At 29.3% G+C, this 23238-nt stretch overlaps 1 protein-coding gene across 2 annotated transcripts in view; it reads right to left on the bottom strand.

The window, feature by feature from the left end:
* LOC145311756 (FMRFamide receptor-like) overlaps positions 1-4242 on the bottom strand; it is a 49958-nt gene extending 45716 nt beyond the window's left edge. For both annotated transcript variants that reach the window (XM_080150734.1, XM_080150733.1), the window contains exon 1: positions 4134-4242. In XM_080150734.1, the coding sequence (XP_080006860.1) occupies positions 4134-4220 (87 nt within the window). In that variant the 5' untranslated portion in view covers positions 4221-4242. The remainder of the gene's footprint in view (positions 1-4133) is intronic.
* Positions 4243-23238: the final 18996 nt, after the last annotated feature.

Genomic DNA, 23238 nt, shown 5'->3' on the forward strand with positions numbered 1-23238 from the left:
AAAAACTACTTTTCTCGTCTTAACTTTTATTTTAGAGCCAAAGTTTTTTTTTAATTAAAAGGAATGATTTATTTTGTTATTATTAGTATTTGTTTATAAAGGATTAATAATTTAAACTTTTTTGTTTAATCTTCTATAGCAAAACTAAAAGCATAGACATTGGTCATGGGTAACCTTGATTTTTCTTTTTATATTTGGACATGTTAACCATGTCATACACTCAGTTTGTTGACATAGATAATTAGTTTTCTAAAGTTTGAGAACTTTATAATACTCTGTGAAAGGTTTATGGGTAGGTAGGTAAGAAATGCATAAGTGCTTGAAAAATGTAATTATCTGCGTAATTAGATTATGTGTAATAATGGAAAACAATGCTAACAAATAGCACTAGACAATATACTTTTCCTTTCCTTAACTTTCATTTATAGAAAATATATTACGATGTGTTTTTGTATGATTTAAAATAAGATAAATAGATGTAACTGGTATCGTATTATAGACATCTTTCTGCAGATTATTCTAGTTAATATGTGCATTATAATGGTTTTTGTTGCCATTTTCCTGCTAACCCTCCACCCTACCAGATGCAATCCCCGAAGGTCTAAATCTTTTTTATAAATTTATATTTGTTCTAAATCCTTCAGTAAATATTCTTTTTGATGTAATTTACTGAACCCCACTAATGTTTGATTTGACTTCCTACAAATCTACCAAAGAACAGAATAATTTGATTTATGATTTGATATGTAATAGGTACTTCTGCAAGATGGAACCAATAATATTTGATTTATTTAACTATATATTTGTATTTCATAAACCCTACACACATTTTTAATTTAATCTTATTCTCTTAGAAAGAACAAAAATAGAAAAATCAAATAGTCAAGTATATTACAAATATTTAAAGCTCTTTATAACAAATACAATATTTTAACGATTGTATATATACTAGGATATATAAGTTGGAAGGAATTTTAATGTTAAAGTTAGATTTGAATTCTGCATCAAATTTTAAGGATTTTTTTTTATAAAATTCGTTTTTTGTATAATTATTTATCTAAAAGCGGAAATACAATTTAAGTTCATATATTTTGACCAATAGGATAGGTGGATTGGAAACTACCTGCGCTCTAATTGGTTGAATGATGTGCGACACTTAAGCTTCTCCTATCAGAGCGAAGAAAATTTTCAATCCACCAATCACAGATGTCAAAATTAATTAATATGAAAATTAATATGAAACTATCTAGAATAGATAAACAACCCAATCCTTTTTTTCCCGAAGGATTAGTAATTGAAAGATACTTTTAAATTAGCTTTTGCGTATCTATAGCCTTCAACCTTTTATATGTAGTTGGACGCAATATAAGTAATTGCATTTTACCATTAGATTAATTTAGCAAGCAAACATTTTCTACATATCAATTCCAGTACTTCGTTATGTACATCGTTTCCTCAAATTGAAGTGGCTCACGTTTTAAAAATATTTTGACTCCGTGTATTTTGAGCGCAGCCACATTAAAGAAAAAGAATATAGGAGGCACAACATATATGGACCCTGAGCCGACTTTAAATTGGGTCTTTGAATATCAGTTAAGTCCCTACAAAAGAGCAGAAAGCAATTTGCTAGCAGGTCACCACAGCTTGTGCCATGTAGTTGTCTGGGTTATACATCTATACTTATTAATTTATTGCCGCTACTCTTGTCTAAAGTCTATCACTATTAGATCTAGCAAATCTTGCCGTTATCTAAATTATAATTTAATATCTTTTTGTTCTTTGTAATTTATCCAAATTTTGAAGTTTTAAGCTATGCTATTATGACTATTGCATCTGTGTTTTCCTCTAACCCTTCTGTCATGAAGCTGATTTAAAAAGGAAATCTTGAGTAGAAAATGCAATTTTATCTAATTTCTTGTAATTGGATATCTTAAATGAAGGAGGTATCTCTGCAAATATTTATCTACATTTGTTTATGAATTTATTTTTAAAAGAAACAAGAATGAGATAAAAAATAACTAGTTCTTAACTTTAGATTCACATTATATAATGAAAACGCTAATTTACACTTCATTCATGTCAGTTTGTCTGTTAATAAGTATTATTGTACGTTATCATCCTTGTTGTTTTTAACGTAAAAAATACATGGTTTCATGTGAATCAAAGATTTGTACGAAGAAATGTTTGACATTTAAAAGGCAGGAAAATATGATTTTTCACACGTCATATTATACCAGAAAACAAGGACATATAAGTAGCATATCAATTAAGCTTACTGGTTAAACCATAAAAAATACAAAGGAATTGCTAATTTATATTAGTTTCTATTCTATATTAAAAACAGCTGTTAGTTTTGTAAGTGTAAGTATATGTGTACGATTTAGCTATTGGCCTACAAATGGTTTCAAAATTTTTATGACATGTTCCTATTGTATGGTTCAGGATCGCGCCCTTTCTCCCATCCCCTACCTTAAAGATATGGCACCTGAAACAAGCGCCTCGTATGTTAAGAGGAAAGCTAATGTATTGGTCGTTGGCTTTTTATAAAAGGGAGGGGGGGGGGGGAGTGAGGGCCAATCCCTCAAAGATAAATGGCCCCTGAGAAAACTTTAACCCTACCCCTAAATCTTTTAATATTTCAACATTAAATCCTCTTAGGTTTATAAATTGTTTAATAAGGAAAGAAAGAAATATTTCTATTATTCTATAGATGAATTTTTAATGTAGTGTTATTGAATTTGAAATTGATTCCACTATTTTCATGAATATTCATTTTTTGTACAGAAATTCTCTCGCTAGGCTGAGAATAAAACATTAATTCATGGCACAATTTTAAAGAAATGATTTCTTAATTTGTCAATAAAATGAAGCAATCATATATATCCTTGTAAAAAAACAGTGTATTTAAAAAAAAAATTGGAAATTTTCTAAAATTCTATCTCATGTCGTTTAACTTTATATATTTTCAGAGCTAAATTTTCTATGATCAAGAATTTTTTTTTATTCTTATTGATTCTAAATACCTAACCCAAAATAAAACTAACAATCAGATATTAGTCCAAACTAGTTTACTTTAAAAATAAGGATGGCAACATCCATAAGTAGCGAAGCACAAAATCTATTATGAAATAGACAAAAGATCAAAGTGGGTTATAAAGCAGATTATCTGTTATTATAACAAAGAAAAGAAAGAGAGAAAGAATATGCAAAAACTTAAAATCACCAAACTTTAAAAAAAGGTTTATATCTTTGAAAGTTGTAAAAATAAAAGCTGCTAAAAAGGTGCTTTAAAGCAGTCAGACTACCATAGATTTTTTACACCTAATTATGATGCATAATGAAGGGAATATATCTGTTGTAAAAATTAAAAGCGGCTAAAAAAACTGCTTAAAAGCAGTCTGACCGCTATGGTTGTTTTATACTTAATTATTTATTTTGATGTGACTATTGACAAGAAGTTTTAGCCTTCTATCTTTTACAGGAGCCGAGAAAATCAGTTGTGAAAAATAAAAGCTACGGATGTATTATGCTAGTTATGCTTGGGAATGTTGACAAGAAGTTTCAGCCTTCTATCTTTTATAGAACCGAGAAAATCACGTTTCCTCCAAAAAGTTTCAGACATACGAACAGACGGACATTTCAAATTTTAGAGTGTAGCCTCTACTATAAACTAGACAATAACCATCAAATAATCTATAAAATGTAATGTCTACAATTAGGAAAATATCATCACAATATAATTACAAAAAGCTAGAAACATAAATTGCCAAAAAATAAAAAAAGACTCTATTGTTATAGCGGAAGGATAAATTAGATGTCATTTTGTTATCGACAAAATACTTTCTCAAAATATTTCTTTTGTTCAAATATAGGTTAAGTTGCCTTTACATTATTAGTATAATGCAAAAAATATTTAGTTTTTTTTGGAAAGTACTATTTTTTCTTCCATTAATTGAATAATATTTAGGCTTTATATTTATACTAGCGGTTGTGCCCCTAGCATATAGGTGGCTCTGAATTCAACGGGGTAGATAGGGGACAGATCGGTTTAGCGGTTAGCGAGATCCTTCAGTACAAACAAACAGCCCAACACATATCCTGTTACTTTATTATAAGGAATAACAAAATATTACCTCACAAGTTTCTGGTTTCCAAATAGAGGTGATGGTACAGCCCTCATATTTAGGGTCTAATACTGTCTCATTTACTAATATATCCATTTATATATCTATCTATTTATCTGAAAAGCAAAAATATTAAAGTTTGATTTAAGTTTAATTGCAAAGCTACTATATCATACTGCCAAAACTGTCCTAATGAATTAAGCATGGTTGTTAGAGATTTTAGGTTGAAGAAAAGTAGAAAAGGGACTTTTTTTCTTTTTCTTGCGTTTAATTTCTTTTAATTATAAGGTAATAATCTACACAAATTCAAGGCTTAAGAATATTAATAAATAATCTAATTTGTATAAGTAGTCGTGATAATGAATGATTTTATTGGTTTCATTTGTAAAGTTTACCAATTTCAATGTTAACAAGGATGACAACATCCAAAAAAGCGAAGCACTTAAACGGTAGGACAAACGGACATTATTACTTGTATACTTTCAAAACTGAATAATTATAATATAATGTATAAGAATCGAAGCAAAATTGTAAGTAAACGGACATTCTGGTAATGATTATAGAGTCGCTACGCTTTCTAAATCGTACCTAACTACTAAAGGAATCACCATGCAAAGTTTGATATCGATAGGACAATTCTAACATGCATAAATTAACGAAAAATTGCTATCCGTTACGGACGGACCGACCCTAATTATAGAAAAGCTATGCTTTTAAAAATGAAGTCTTATTATTTTTTTTTTGTAGATAACAGATACCCTATGTGAGAGGAATAAATTAAATCAAAAATAAATCAAATTCAATATAATTTAATTAAACTGATAATTATAAAATATTATATTCATAAATAAATTATTATTTACTTGAATTTACAAAAATAGATTTCAATAATCATATTTTAAGAAATATAAATTAACAGCTTTTTGATATATCATAACAAGAACTTTAAGTTATAAATCTCATTTGAACAAAATAATCCAAAGTCTTAAACATAAATATCTATAATACAAAGTAGAGCGATGTCCGTTTGTTTGTCTGTCTGTATGTAGCGAAGGATCTCGCTAACCGCTGAACCGATCGGGTTTCTTTTTACAGGGTAGCTTCTAATAGGTCCCGGGAAGGTTTCTAATTATTTTCTTGGGGTGGGACACCCCCAACCCCCCCAAAAATGAAAAATCCCCCCCCCCAAAAAAAAATTTTTTGTTTATCTTTTTAAAACTAATTTTTTCTTTTAAATTTTCTTTGAAATCTAAAATACAAAAAATTGGTTTGATTAAACCTCTTGGGGCAAAGCCCCTAGAGGCTATGGGCAAACCGCTAAAGTTTGTACCCTAAGATATCACTAATCACTATATACCGTTGAAGTCCTTTATTTAATGAATGCTTTTTGTAGGACCTACCCAGATATTTTATTTATTTTTGGGCGTGCAAGGTCAACCCTCCAAGGAAAATAATTACAGGATATACTTAATCCAAATAAATTTTTGCAATTTGTAAGGTGTTTTAAGTAACTCACATCTGATATGCATTAGATGAGGGGCACAACCTCTACTGTAAATTAATTTCGTGTTTAGGGGCTGGAGGGGGGGGGGGGGAGGTGTCAGATAAAAATTAAAATTTAAAAATTAATAAAATTTAAATTCAGGAGGATAAAAACAACCAAAATATAGGCATACGAAAGGGTAGAGCGCGAAAGGCCTATAACACTAAGAGGATCTGTGTCGTATGATATACAGAGTAGCCTCGCTATTATAATACATTCAATATAATTCTGAGAAAAAATCAGTGATAAAAGAAAAGAAGAAAAAAAGAGGCTATTAACTCAAATAATTGAGTACATGTATTTTACTTCCTATGTAATTGTACTGTGTATCATAGAGACAAATAAGTCCATAAGTTGCGCAGCATTATTATTTATAATATCAGATTAATATAACTCGATAAAAGAACAATAAACCTTACAAAAAATAGATTTGTCTGGGCCCGATACTGAAATAAAAAATGAAAAAACATAGGTATAAAAAACTTTAACTACATAATAAGGGACTTTTGGCTACATCCTATAGCGAGCAGTTGTTCTATATGAAAGCGAATGTGATAATTAAGATTAGAATACATTAATGTCAATATATTCGGTGATTTTTATATCATATTGTAAATATACCACAAATGAACTCAGAAACGAGATTTTCATGGTTATTTAAGATGTTGTGTTTCATAAGTAAAGGTTAAAATCATTGTGGGGATCGTACTCCTCTTGAACCCTTTGGATTATAGAGGCAAAAAAAGGGTAGGGTCACAGGTCCAAAACTATGTAGATTTCAGTAAAAGCACCAAGAACCGAAAAAGGAAAATCCATAAAAGCGAAGCTGAACCAGAAAAATTGCTGAAATACATGATGCATGATTTGTGAATACTTACCTTATTGTAAAAGAATAAAATAAATTTATCATGTCACATGTCATAAAAAGTTCATCATATTTAAAAGAGACATCATTAAGGTTTTGCTACTTATAAGCTACGCGCATCAAATAAGAAAAGCTTCGCTCTAGAAAGAAGAGACTATATTTTTTAAAGAAGTTATTAACTGAATAATGAAAATAAGAAAACTGAAGTAAATAAAATAAACAAATCACTAAATATTTTTTCTTAAAAAACAGTTTTACTCGATCAAATACATAAGATGTTATTGATCTAAAACCACTATGAAAACCTTTTGTTAAGGTATGTAAAAATCTACCATACACTAATTGATTGATTTGCCTTATTGTTTGACGCATATACGCATAATTAGCAGCATAAAAGGAATATCATTGGAGAATAAAAGAAGGAAGTTTCTCTCATGACGCATTTGGACCACAAATAGACTTCTTCAAACAAAACGTGTTTTTGTTCATTGTTAGGTTAGGTTAAGGAATGGATACGAAAGTCCAATAGGGATATGAATAAGTATTCCGTAAGGTATTATACCCAATAGGTGCTACATGTAACGGCTTTTTGACTGGCAAAAACGTTTGACACGTTTGTTTCCATTACTACATAAATATTATATATTGTATAAATAAACATGAATATATTTGTAAAAAAAAATAATTTCTACTACACATTTATTCATATTTACTAATTTCTAAAGTGAGTATATGTATTATTTTTAATGAAAAAAGTGTTCTTTATACATTTATTTCTCTGATTACATTAAAGGTATATCAAATCTTTATGTTTATTCAATTAGGTGTTTTATCTTCCATTACATTTTAGAAAAAGAAAATAACATTTTTCTTTTCTTTTTTTTGTTGTGCTTTACTTAAAACTAAAATATATGTATTAATAAATAAATAGTGACTTTTAGATATCTTTATTTTTAGAAATCCCTAAATACTAAATCATAGTTAAAGCTACCCGAAAAAGTCGGTTTGGTTTGATGGTTCGTCTGTCAACAATTAATCCATTTGAATGGTTCCAATTAATATAAAATGAAATATAAGAGTAGGAAGCAGTTTATTTTGAGTTTGGATATTTGCGTTGTAAGATAGGTTAATAAAATATGAGGTTTAAAGAATAAAAAGGTTTAATGAAAAACAAGGATGACAACAGAACAGTAAAGCTTTTGGATGCAATGAATGAATCTGTCTAGAGATTCTTCACAAAAAGTTTCAGTCGTCTATCTTAAATAGAAAAGAAAATAGGAGAAAAGAAAAGGATGCAAACACAAGATTAAGTCAAAAACAAGAAAGTTACACGAAAAGTCTAAAAATTGAAGGTGACTCAAAAAACCTTCACTTATATAAAACTTTTATGAAAAAATCTTTGCTTTTCCAAGTCCTATGATTAATTCAAAAATATTCAAAGTAATAAGCATATTTATTTATTAAGTGATAGAACTTGTGTCTGGAAAGTTAACACAAAGTTGTTAGATTATTGGTATTTTTTATTACAAACTTATAAACATTTATTCTTATTACTTTTTTTACTTTTTAAGAGTGGAGCTTTAAAGAATATTACTTAGTATGCAAATATTAGAGGACAAAAAGAATTAATGAGAACTAATAATTCAAGTTTTTAGTTCAAAATTGAAAAACTAAGAAACATATATTTGCTAGCATAGTAACAACGCTTCATTGCTCTTATGTATTTCATTTTACTTGTTATTTTCTAATGAATGAAATATCAGAGAGAGGAGGGGGCATTGGGTTATTTATTACACTAGTCTCCCAAGTATTATTAAAATGTTTTCATATTCGTTTGTTCTTTTGAATCTATTTTGGGGACTGTTATTGAATTTTTATTGGTTTGTTAATTAAGATAGATGTCCAAACGTTTCAACCCCTATTTAATTATAATCTAAATAAGGGTTAATTTTGTGTATCGTCATTGGGAATGTACATTGTACATTAATTTATCGGCCATTGTCTTATTATTAGATCCCTGATGAAATAAATTCATCGCAGCTCTGAAAGCTCTGAATAAATCAATATTTAAACTATGAATACACTCCTCCGGATTCGAATGAATACGAGAAATTAAAAACTGATTAATCAACAAGTAGATATATAAATTTAAGAAAACAGTGTAGGTCATCGTTTTAAAAGATTATATTTGAGAAGAAATTTATGCTATCCAAAAATTATTGCAAACGCTAACATTTATTTGTTCATGAGAATTAAATTTAAATCCAGTATTAGTAAATGTTCAAATATTTTTAATGAATATATCTATGATACAAAGTAGAACGATGTCTGTCTATTTTTTTTGTATCTAAGGATCTTGCTAACCTCTAAACCGATCGGGTTTTCTTTAACAGGGTAGCTTCTCATAGATCATGGGAATGTTTGTAACTATTTTGGGGGAGGGTACCACTACTATCCCAAGAGAAATCGCCAGTAGAAAAAAATTATCTTCCCCTTTCAAAAAAACTGTTTTTAAATCTAAATTTTAACAAATGGGTTTTGGGATTCAATTCACCCCTCAATTGCCACTGGAGGCCTTTAGGGGCGAATCCGCTAGTTTTTTTATAACACAATATGTATCTGATGTTGCAGCCTAATTTATAATCTACGACGAGAATTCAACTTACCACCTTCATAACAACTAAATTAAATAAACAAAACGTTAACGAAAACGTCTAAAAGTGCTTTCAATCAAGTCTATTTCTTGTCACCCTCACCCCCCCCCCCCTTTCTTTTCAATCTTATTAGGAAAGAAGGGGATGTTTATTACACTAGTCCCCACAGAGTTCAATAACGTTTTCTTCAACTTTGTAGACTTTTAATGAACAATGATTCGTTGATTCATTAAGTCAAGTGTCCAAACGTTTCAACCATTAATTGTAACTTTTAGAAAAGGGAATTTTGTGAATCATCATTGAGGATGTACATCAATTAATTTGCCATTGTCTTATCTCTTTATATCCCTGATTATGTATAGCCCCTGCGAGGTGCTTTAACTACGATAGGCTCAATCCGGATACTAACCCTGTAACCTAACCCAAAGTAAGGATAAAATTACGTTTTCTTCTTCGAATAATTAACAATGTAATTTAAGTGAAATTTCACAACGAGACCACTAAAAATGTCTGCAACTTATTCTAGGTAACCAACCAGAATACACATTTTGTATCTAAAATATACCCAAGAAATACATTCACACACAAAAAAGGAAAAGTGTTGAAAAAAGTGCACTTGAATGACTTAATTGTTGTTGTTTTGTACTAGCCAAGAGTGCGTCTTAAAATACTTGCCAGCTTTCTAATGCTTCTTTTATTTTATCTTTTATTAACGTATGTATTAATGTATTTATATCAGTTTTATATAAAGCTATGTAGAAATATAGATAAGCAGTCTAGGAGGCAAAACAAAACAAAAATTTTTTTTATATAAATCTAAAAATATTGAAAGGAACAAAATATCTTTAATTTTTGCCACCCCTTTAAGTAAACTTGAGAGGTTTGTATAATAAATATTGCGGGGAACACCTGTACTAAAGTGGTTGTAAAGAGAAAATTAAACTGAAATGAGTTTAGGAATTATAAGGGAGCTGCATTTTTACACCATGTATAGTGTATACTACAATAAAGGTTTATTTTTAATTCAAGAAAATAAAAGTTAAAATGTTTTTTTTATTCCATTTCTAAAATATATATATATATATAAAGAATGAACTAAGAGAAATAGAAACTCGAAATATAATTTTTTAAAAAGAAAAGAACAATGACTATCCAACATAAGCCTAGCTTAAAAAAAACAATTATGTAAATCTAATAACATTGGAACATTATACTATTATGAATTATATAAAATTAAATACAGACAATTATTTAGACCAACAAAGCAAACGTTGTATTTGTAGAACAGCTTCGCTACTGAAAGGCGTAGTTCTTTAATATATGTTTGCTTTAACTATAGCAGACGATTAATCTTGTAGCAATACCTTATTCGATAAATTACATTACAAAATTAAGTTTTATCAGGGAGGGTGGGGACAATACCGCCCCCAGGCGTTTTTCAGTCCTTGGATACTTGAATTATATTGTGTTAAACCTATAGTATTCATTGTTTACAAAAATAGTTTATTACTGAATTTTAATACAATGTAATTATCATTTATTAATTTTGATATTAAATGGTTGTTTTGTCCCAATAAATATTTGAATTTGAATAAGATTAATTTAAAATCATTCGACCCTCAACAACAATTGAAAAAAAACTTACAAGGGGCAGAAATGTTATTTTAAGATTAATTATCGTCAAATGTCCTATCCCTGAATCTAGATTGTATACACATACTTTTCAAATTTATTATTTCAGAAAATGAATTCATACAAATTTTTAAATAGATATTCACTATCTTAATTGTAACATTTCTAGATAAAAAACTGTTTTAAATAACTGGTGAGGGGGGGGGGCCAGGAAAGGGTAACACCCCCCTTTGATGTCCTTGCATTCATTAAAAAGTTTTATTTGGATCTTTCATAAGCTGACAATATTTTGCGTTAAAATGTACTAGCACTTACGCCCCTAGAGGCCCTCAAATTTATGTAAACTTTATTTCTGCTGTGCTATAAAGAATGAAATTATCTCGGATTATTAATATATTACCAGTGAAGGATTTAAGTAAATTTTATATTTGCTTCAAGTATTCTGTTGCTTGAATAATTTTATTATATATAGATGATTTTAATAATAATCTAACTACTCCATTCTATGATCTGTTCTATTATTATTGTACCGATATTTTGTAAGTTTTGCAAATTTTTTGCTTAACTTGTTTTCTTTTTTTGCATAAAAGAAAATCTGCGGGATGCTAAAAAGATATGTTCTTACAAATCGCCTAAAATTATTGTTTAAATAGAACAACTTACCAATTGGATAGCTTCGCTATTCCCCCCCCCCTCACCCTTCAAATACAGAGCTTACAATATTTTCTTACAAATCGCCTAAAATAATGGTTTAAATAGAACAACTTACCAATCGGATAGTTACACTTTTTTATTCCCGCCTTCGTATACAGAACCACTAGATGCAAGGAGCGTAGCCGTTAATGATATAAAAAGAATTAATAATTACACTCAAAATAATAAGTATGAAAAAGGAGTTCTATATGATATATAGCCTAAAACCATTGCTATCATATTATGTTAAATGGTAAGAATATGGGGGCACCCGATAAAAAGTATGCAAATAAGGGTTGTAATAAAAGTCTTTTAAGTTTAAAGTGTCCAGGGACTAAAATATACATTAGAAGCTACTAAATAACAAAGGTATGACTATTTCACCTTCTTTTTTACTATTATCATTGTAGCACACATTATCGCTCTTTCAAATATATCGCCATCCTATTTTGTCTGCGCTACTTGTAGACAAAGTTGTCTTAGATGACTTACAAAAATGTCACATTTTTAACCAAAGCTAAATTAAAACAAATATTACTTGATGCTTTATCCTTGAATTAGAAAGGAAAAGAAAGTGTTGTTGTAAACTAAATAAGGAAAGAAATGGAATATGGTCTGACAATGTAGCTAAAAAACTACTATAAATGTTCAAGTAATTTAATTTCGAAAAAAAGGCTATTATAATCAAAACAAAATTTTGCAAATTTTTGCTTAATAGTGAACGTTTTATCCTAATAGCAATGATAATTTTTAAGCAGTCCAATATTAATTTCCAATGAAATCCCAATAGCTTTAAGAAAGACGGACATCTGAGGTGGATTCTTAATAAACTTTGCCTCACGAAAATTTCTTTGCCTCACTAAAATTAGTGAGGCTCGCTAAAAATTTAGAGGGGATAATTTTGCCTCACTATTTTAGTGATGAAAAATGCCAAAAAAAAGCTTTTTTGAAAATTCACCTCTGGAGTTAAATAGTACTATTACTACTAAATATCAAATATAATAACCATCATTAAAGTCCAGCTATGAAGTTAATTACATGGAATATATTTCAAGTAAAATGAATATTTAACTTACAAATTTACGACCAATTGAACACACATATTAAAAGGATAAATAAACTTATACAATTGTTTCGGAACATATGTACATTTTTTTCATTTTGCTCTCGGTCACAATTGCATATTTATAATTGTTCATATTGATTCTAATCATGTGTATGTGTGAACCCCCCCTCCTCTATGCCAACGAACAACGGAAGTAAATTATGGTTAATGTAAGGGGGTAAGGCCTTGTTCGTGTTTAAAAACCAAAATATTTAGACATTATTTTTTTGTCAGCCTAAAGGGCTTACAAAAATGATTTTATTAATTTTTCAAGTAATCATAAATGAATGCAGCAGCTAGCTTGAGAAATAGGAGTAGCAAAATTTTAAAACATTTACTTGCTAAAAATGAAATAGTTTTGACATGCAATGATCAAGACGACAAAAGTTTGTAAAGTTGACATTTAAGTTATGAAATTCAGCATTTAAGCATCTGTTATTTATAACTTGTTACACAATAAAAAGTTTGATGGCGGATATAAAGATATTTTTTTTTTTACAAAACTGTCTTCAATCAATTTGCGTTTGTAAAAAATCTAACCTAAAACTCTTGTTTTATTTAATTTTAGGTTAAAAATTAGCTTAAACTTTTTTTTTAAGTTATAGAATATTTTAGTTATTATAATGAAGAAATAAGTTAGAAAGACTGGGTATTTTTTAAAGTTTATTAATTATTGCAAAAACCCCAAAATAGATTTCCCTAGAAATAATAGAATTATGTTATTATTTTGTTAATGTTGTTTATATATTTAATAGTGGAAAAGACAGGTCTATAACTTATCAAATTTTTTGTTCAATTTGCGAGATAATTTCTTTACATCTTTATATACATGCATTTTATCCTCAAAAGCATCATAAATTAAAAATATCTTTTTTTTAAATTTATATTTTTATGAGTTGTGCTTATTATGCAATGGTTGTCGAAAGTGTCATAATTGTACAGTAGTTGAGATTCCATTGCATATTATAATTAAAATCAAATATTGAAAGAGGTAAGAAAATAAGACCTTTTCTGGTGTCAGAAGAAAATGAACATATTTCTCTCTTTTGATACGGAAATAGACACATATTTGGCATTTGCAAATTGCTTACAAAAATATTTGGTTCTATAATGGGTTTTTATTTCTAAAGAATGATTATTTTTTAACAATGAAACATCATTTCTAATAAATTCTAAAAAATCCTTTGAAAGTTTTTAAATGTAATTTATTGTTAGTTTAGAATTAAGTTTTGAAAGAGCAAACATTTTAAATCAAATGATAAATTTTAACTTGAAATCAACTTTAAATCAATGTTAAAAAATTACGTAATCAAAGCATCTTAAATATAAGCGTCCATAATCAAATTTACAGAAACAAAAACTTTTTATCTGAAATTAATTCAATAAAGTTATGAAAAGGCAAAAGAGTTTTTCTTCAGATGCCAAATCCTAGTATCTAATTCTGGATGTCAGAATAGTTTTACCTAAAATTTGAAAAAAATACGGAAACGATTTTATGAATATAGCTTAAATATTCAAAACATAGAAACAAAATTAAATAAGTTTTAACTGTTAGCTTTTTGACATATAGTCTTACTTTGTTCTTCCTAAAATTTAAAAAAAAACCTCACAGTGGTCTTACAAAGTTTTAATTTTATTGAACTAATATTCGTGAGGGGGGAAAGTCGATAAAAAAAATCAGCCTGTAACGTCATAAAAATGAGGGATTATATATCTCTTTTTTAGGGTTTTTTTTCCCACTTCTCCTCTCCTCATCCCTCATTTTTATTACGTCAGAATTTTTTTGAACGACTTTCTTCCCTCACATAATATTCACGATAGATTTTTGGAAATTTTTATTGTATCGGTAATATAATATGTGAAAAGTATCAAATGAGCAAATGTATGGTAATGGGCACACTTTCACACACATACACACACACACACAAACACTTACTCTCTAATACTTTAACACATATGCTTTCATCTGTTTTACATATTCTGCCACTTTGAGATACTATGGATAACAAGGGCGCATTAAGAGAACTTAAAAAAAGAATATTGTTCATTCAAATGAAAACAAGTAAGGTCACCGCTATACTCTTTGGACTTCTGACACAACCATCACTTGAAGAAAAACTACCCAGTGACCTGTATAGTGTATAATGATCCCCATAAATGCAAGAATTAATTGTTTCTTTAATTTAGGATATTCATTTCAGACTAACCCATTCCTACAGCAAAATAAATTTATGAACTTGAATGAAAGTAAGTTTTAGCGTTAAACACTTTGTTAAGTTTAAACTGACACAAAGTTTGTGATAAATGGTATTTTCTTTTTTTGGGGGGGAAAATGCAATATCATTGTTCAAACTAAGATAACTTCATAGAGCCAGAAAGATGACAGAAATCTAAAATATTTTCATTTTCATTAAAATAAGAAGTCTAATTGTGATGTTCTTAAATAAACTTATCTACAAGCACACACAGTGTTCATCGATTCTAGTAACTCTTTTAGAGAAGTACCTTACCTCGTAAAATTTAAATTTCCTTCAATTTTTAAGAGATCATCTAGAAAATCCATAGCATTATCCGCTTGTTATGAGATGTGATACTCTAACATCCGAGGATATTAGGTGAAGTAAGATCCAACAAATAACCAATCCGTTGATTGTACGACCTTTGTTTTAGAAGTCTGAAGAACTGTATATGGTAATGAGTTGTGCCTATTTATGGGCTACACCTGACATAGCAGCAGTAGGAACCATTTTTAATGTCTTTAGTTATGACGCGGTGTCAGGCCGAGATTCGAACCTATCACCTCCACGAAGACGAGCGGAAGCGCTACGTGTTTAGCCACGGTCGCGGGTTTTTAAAGAAGCAAGTATCTTAAAACTAGCAACTTCACCCCTAGCCTCTAGGGGCTTTTTTTCCCTAAAGGTTCAGTTGAAAATAAAAAAAAATTTACTTACATTTTTTATATACTTTCTACGTGTTTAGCCACGGTCGCGGGTTTTTAAAGAAGCAAGTATCTTAAAACTAGCAACTTCATCCCTAGCCTCTAGGGGCTTTTTTTCCCTAAAGGTTCAGTTGAAAATAAAAAAAAATTTACTTACATTTTTTATATAATTTCTGCATTTTATAACTTTATATAACTCTTTATATCCTTTTATAATTTTTTATATTTTTTTATATTGATTTATATTTTTAAGAATTTTCAAATTTGTTCTCTTCTTTAGTGTTTTAAAATATTTCTTTGCCAATAGACAGACGGACGGACGGACGGACGGACGGACGGACGGACGGACGGACAGACAGACAGACAGACAGACAGACAGACAGACAGACAGACAGACAGACAGACAGACAGACAGACAGACAGACAGACAGACAGACAGACAGACAGACAGAAAATAACTTTATGATTATAAAGGAAGTATCGTAGCTATAACAAGCCGATACAAATAAAAAAAGTTAATCCATAGTCATACATTAAGGTAGAATAGAGTTTATTTCTTTAATATTTTAGAATTATTACAGAATAGATAATAGAAAACACTACTTAGAATTCGAAAATAATAAAAAAAAAACTTTTTAAAAATCTTTTGTTTTTGTAAGAACACCATAATTGTCAACACAGTCTCTGCATTAGATATATTACTATCTCTCTGTATCAGATATTAGGTGCATACATACACAAATAAGGTCTATATGCTAATCAAAAGATTTATACATCTTTACAAGCAAAATTACTCTAAAACTAATTTTTTTGTACATCGTTTTTCTGCCGCCATAGCAAGTTACGTTAAATCAAATAATGTTTCATGAGATTTTCTTAACATTTTGATTTCTTGAATTGAAAAATGTATTCCTTTTTATATTTAATTTATACAATTTTTGCTCTACTTCATAATAATTTCTCTTTTGATATACATCGTTGCGTTAGCTTCTCTGAACCTGATTGATTTCAGCTAAATAGATATAAGGTCATAAACTGTGATAAAAAATACACACTTCTGGTATTGTTTCATAGAAAATATCTGGGGAAACATAAAGAAGAATAATCCTATATATTTTATTTCTGCAGCTAATATAAAATCCTACCAGAAACGTCCAACATTCTTTCCTCACATAAATTTTACCTTTAAGCTTAGGACGAAGCTCTTATTATCTATATGATAAATGAATAGCAACAAATACATAGTTCATCTATAATTTTTCAAGTTTTGTTACAGTTTGAAAGTACTTTAGCCTAAAAGGAAAAGAGTAAACAACTCTGTTTACCATTTAGTGAGTGATAAAATAACCCAAAAAAAAGGTGCTATCATGTAATACAGTAAAAATGTGTTGTTTAATGTATGTAGCCTTAAAGGAATTAGGTAGGTATATCTAAATTATCTACTTACTACCTTTTCCTATCTATTTAGTGTATGATTCTATCTCTCATTTACTACATAAAGTCTTACCACCTATCAGGAAGGGGCTAAACTTAATCAGTAAGTAAACAAATATTAGGGTATTTTGTACGTGCCTGTTTCTCTTCAGGAGAACTGTGCTTGTAACTTGCTCAAAACTAATACTAAGCCTCCCTAAAATTTGTGCTGTTATCTTTCCAGCTATTTATGAGATCTTAGATGATATAAACAAATACATACACACGTCAAACTAAATTAGACTAATTTATATCTTTAAAAATATATGAGTATACAATGTAGTTTAAAAAAATGCAATATACACTTTCATTAAGAATAACCAAAATTAATTTGAATTTTTTTAAGAAGCCTAATCTTTTATTAGTTGTGTTTTGCGGACATCCTAAAAAATATTTTAGCACTCTGAGTCTCTATGTACACTTTTAAAATCCTTTTAAAGATTTTCTGTTAAATATAACAAAACGAAAAAACATTATATTCTAACTACTTCCAAATGTAAACGGAATTTTCCATTTTGTTTACTGTTTTTCTTAAATAATCTTTGATTTTGGTATTATTTTTTAAAGGTACTACTAAACTTTGTAAAAAATTATATACATTAAATAAGAAATTATTTTTAAGTTATAAAATTATAAAGTAACTTTGTAATACAAATTTTAGCAAATCAAAATCAAAACAATTTAGATAATCTACATATGTAAATTTGAACGTGGCGATACTTTTTGATAATCACGTACTGTTCCTATAAAGAGGATAAATTTCCCATAAAAATGTATATTTAGATAGATAGTAATATAAATATAAAAATATTGACATGTGTCAAGTTGTATGAGTTTTGCAAGAAATATAAAAACCAATAGAGATAATATAGTGCTTCTTTTCTTAATATTTTCCTCTACAAACATATTTCAAACTTTTTAAATTTAACTGCAGCAATTTTAATTTTCCAGTCTTTAATAGCAAAAGGCAAGCCCCTATAAATGAATTATATTGAGCCTAAAATGCACACAAACCAATCTTTCTGGCTATTTTGTTCATTAGGCGAAAAAATTCTTAATGTTTTTTTTCAATCAACTTTGTAATTATAGAAATTAAATAAAATTCTTGTTAAGAAATGTTATGTCCAGTTAAATGATAAAATTTGTTTTTCAGACAGAAAATGGAAAGTAAACAAAGGACAAAAAGGTTATATATGGTATTATAGGATATACAATGGATTTGAAAGTAGCCGAACAATAAATCTAAATTTTAAGGGTGTCAAAAAATTTCTTGAGAAAATGAAATGCTCCTTAGAATAATACGTTCAGAAAGCTGTAAAATTAAATTACCAGTTTTATTTATTTCTGTTTTATTATTACTAGCGGCTTCGCCCCTAGCCTCTAGGGGCTTCGCCCTATATAGTTTTGGGAAGTCAACCCTCCTTAATAGAAATATTCAAAAAATTATTCTTTGTTTAATTACTCTGTGGTAAAATTAAACCCAGGTTGTGCCTTTAAGCACACAAATTTTAATTTGTACAAATTAAACCCAGGTTGTTTGCCGTATACACAAAAATTTCAATTCGTAAAAATCAGACCTAGGTTGTTCGCATACACAAAAATTAAAATTAAAAATAAAATATTTTGATTTTTTTTTTCGGGGGGGGGGGATTCATGGGGGCTTTGCCCAATGTTGCAGTGGGGTTTTCCAACCCCAATTACTGGTTTTTGTTTTTAAAAAATTAAAAAAAAAATTTTGGAAGTGGGGATTTTTTGTTATTTTTTGGGGGGTTGGGGTGTCCCACCCCCCAAGAAAATAGCTTAAAACCCCCATAGGACCAGTAGGTATATTCCCAGAAGTGTAGAGCCCAATTTGATCAGCAGTTACTGAGATTTTACAAAAAAATGTAAAAAAAAAATTTGGGGGGTTGGTTTTTTTTTATTTTTGGGGGGGTTGGGGGTGTCCCACCCCCCAAGAAAATAGCCTAAAACCACCACAGGACCAGTAGGTATATTCCCTGAAGAGTAGAATCCGATCGGTTCAGTGGTTACCGAGATCTTAAGGGACAGACAGACAGACGGACAGACAGACGGACAGACGGACAGACATCAAGCTACTTTGTATTATAGATTGTCTATTTCAACTATAATTTATTGTTGTTCGAAACAATCACTAATCAATTTGATAATTGAAAACGTAGAGTACTTTAAAAGCCAATAGAAGCAAGGTAAACTTACGATATGAAAAGCATCTTGTAATTATTACATGGCATATCTAATTTTTACAGCAAATCTAAACTTCATACTAATCCTTGCTCCATACAAAAAGATCCTGGAGGGAGAAAATGAGAGCAGAAAATCCGCTAATTTATGTGAACACAATTATGATATAGTGAGAGAACTTGAATGTTGCTAACCCTATCCTCTCATGTTATTGGATGTCTGCCTCACTAGATATTTGCTGTTAAGGGAAAGAAATTTGTTTAGCCTTTTCCTCCCAAAATACCATGTGCATTTAAGTATTGGTTGGTGATCCTAGTCTTTGAAAGAAGTAAGGCTATTTTAAAGCTACCAAAAACATCAGCTCGACAAAAAAAACTTTCTTTCCGAAAATAATGACAGTTAAAGTCATTAAAATAACATTCAATGCAGAAACAAAACTTAATGAGATATAATTTTAACAAATCACGAATATGACATTTTTGTTTGTTCGATCATATTTGAAATTTATACATTAAGCCACATAAAGTCATAAATACAAACTTTATTGAACGTAAAGAAATTGCAAAAGGGCGCAGCCACTGAAAGTTAAGAATTTTCTTTATAATGCACACATTGGTATGGTATAATGATAAAAGATTATCCCTGTCTTTATTAGTCTGGTAAAAATGATAAGACAATTATTTACAATTAGACTTCAGAATAGTGGTTGATATTACAAGGAAAAATAGAAAATATTAATTGTTTTCCTAGGTAACTAAGTCTATGCTACTTATAACAACAATGAATTTAAATTATTGTGGAATTAATGAACTTTTTGCTGTTATTATGTCAACATAAGATATCTAAGTAAAAGTTAGTTTTACTTTTATTAAGAAATAAATTACAATTATAAATTACAATAACAATTATTTGTATAATGCATGAATTAGAATAGTTATTTATAGCCTCGTATTATGGAGAGTTTTTAGCGGATATTGAAATGAAAAATTAAAAGATTAAAACCATATTATATTACTAATAGTGGGAAAATGTCTGTAATACGAAGCTATACATGATTTTTCAGTAACTAAGAACTGGTTCTAAGTCAGCAGATATTAATCGGTTTCAAAGCCATACTGGAAAATGCAATATATAACATCCTTCCAGTAGCACAGCTACTTCAGAATCAGGACAGTTCCGACCCATTAGCTGTAACAAGAATCTATTATGATTGAAAATCAAACACCCTTTGAGCTAATTTATACAAAAATTTCTTTTTTTTCAAATAATGTTGTTAACTGTAGTTGCGTTGCTACTTATTTTAATATCAGGTGGAGAGGCTTGAACAGAAAAGAAAATGCAATATCTGTTTCTGTTATTCTTTTTTTTTATCTATAAGAGGCCAATAGTTACATTTAGGCAGGGTTATAAAAAATAATACATCAAAAATATATATATTATGATATTGATAGGTTACCTCATGCAGGCGGAGATGCTGTCCATGACATGAAACGTCAAGGTCCAACAACCTTTCTTAACCCAGCTTAACGAAGGGGAGCCAAATGTATCTGTCCAAACACCCGGGGCATTAGGTTAAGTAACACTCATCTGACAACCAACTCTTTAATTCCACGACCCTTTTCTGTGCATGGTAATGATTTGCGCTTATTTTGGGCCAAGGCATTCCCCCTACTCTAACTATTAATGTCGCGCACCTGACATAATAGCAGTAGGAACCATTTTTAACGTCTTTAGCTATGACGCATCGTTAAACCTAGATTCCAAACTATCATCTCCCCGACGACGAGGAGCGGATGCACTACATGTTGAGCAACGGTTGCGGGTTAAGAAGGTTAAAAGCATATATTCATATTTTATAGAAATTTTTTTTAAAGATCTGTTATGTTAAACTTGTTTTATCTTTTTTTATTCTTTCAATTAAGGTGTGGTACTGGTAATATAGAAATTGGATTATATAGAAAAAAAGAATAAAACATTTTAAACAAAACTTTCTTGTGTGTGTCAAGTAAGATCTTGTAAACAGCTAGACCTAATGATCCACAATAGTTCGACATTAAGTAACGGGTTAGGACAGGTTTTAGGTTATTTTCCCTGGGAGAGAACCACTTAAAATATGTTTATGTGATCTTATATCCATGTTTATCTTATCCCAAACACTTAAGACTATGTGAGGAGAGGTATTAAGTGATACAGAAAAGGAATATTTTATAGTAGCCTAGCCAATAAACTACAAGGAAGAAAACATACATAAAAGCGAAGCCTTAAATTCAGAGGTTAGGACAAACGAACATTAACACTGATAAATTATCAAACATTAATAAAATTCATTTATGAGTCTAAATAAAATTATTTGCAATATTGTGGCAAATTGTATATATAGAATACTAATTCTTTACATACTTTTTAACAGAGATACTTCGGCAAAACAAATGTACCTAGTTGTCCTAGAAGGTTCGACCCTCAAGGTTCGATTTAGATTTTAAAAGAAAAAAGTTACAAACTTTCCCTGCACCTATAGGAAGCATCACTGTAAAAGAAAACCCTATCAGTCCTGCGGTTAGCGACATCCTTTAATATATAGACAAACACATTGAATTACTTTTATTTCAGGATTTTTATAGTTGGTCACTATTGTAAGAAACACTATATTTTTCAATATTATTTATTATATTATTTTTAAAGCTCCCATGGGGGTCGTTCGTTGTTACATCGTCATGTAATATTTTTTTCTCATATCTTCCTCTAGCAAATTTGCTCAATAACTTTTATACGCAGTAATTGGCATTCATTTTCATTATTTTCTTAGCTGCAATGTCTATGGAACTGCACTCGTTGCGGGATGAATCAGTATCTACTACTTTTCATCCATTTTATAAGTTTACAAATCATAAAGATGAGTTAAAGGAAGAAAAACATACATTCGACAATTTGTTTACAGAGTCTCCAATGAACTGACATAAATATCCTGTAAAAAAATCCCTAGAAAATTTGCCTTTAAAACTTGCTTATTCTGACGACTATCTTTAAATTCATTTTTTTAATTAGCATTAGAAGTGTTTATTAGATTTGTTAATTACAGAATTATCCCAGTAGAGTTTTTTTTGTGTCAGCTAGTCTTTTATTATGTATAAGGACCAAAAAGTATTTTGAAAATCAACAAAATTTTACTTCTGTTAATTATATTTAAAAATTATTGTAATAGAGTTTTTAACTGCTAGAATATTAAATCGTAAACATCAGCCAATAAGAAATATTATATTAGTACTACCTTTCATACTCCAAGACAAACTAGGTAATGAATTCTGAACCCCTGTCACATCCCTGTATCCCTGGAGGAACCATAACCCTTTTTTCAATAATGGTTAAGATAACGAGTCTCAGTGGTCTTAATCTCACCTCTGTACACAGACAAATTAGTCATAGAACATCCAGAAACGGAATAATAACAACAACGTTCTTAAAAACTACATTATTAAATATTTCAGCAAGCTTCACTTACGTCTATTTTACTCACCCTCTCTTTATTTACATGATTTTATTTTCAATATTAGCAATCTTTAATTAACTTCCAATTTTACCTGAAAGAAATCGATGAATTAAAAGCTGTAAAACCAAAAAAAACTAACTCTATTAACATTTGTCTGAGTCTGAATACCCCCCCCCCCTCTCCAACCAACTTTCAGTACTTTCCGGTCAATTAATCATTTACATTACATTACAATATATTAACCTTATGAAGGAAATCAAATTTGTATTTGAAGACAGATAGGGAGGGTGCATTGGACTTAAATTATACTGATACACTCTCTTAAAGGTTGGCTTAAAACGTTGGGGGCTTTTATCAAATTTGGATTGGTTGAAACAAACTAGCAATGTCAATGCTTTTCCTCAAATAATTTTAATCTATAGAAAGGAAACTTTTGTTTTCCAAAATTGGTTGATAAAAAAATTTTACCCATTGTCTCAAACATTAGGTTTTAATACCAGTAAAGTTAATATACTTAATACT

Source organism: Acartia tonsa, chromosome 2, assembly GCF_053477335.1.
Source record: "Acartia tonsa isolate MP-2025a chromosome 2, ASM5347733v1, whole genome shotgun sequence".
NCBI lineage: Eukaryota > Metazoa > Arthropoda > Copepoda > Calanoida > Acartiidae > Acartia > Acartia tonsa.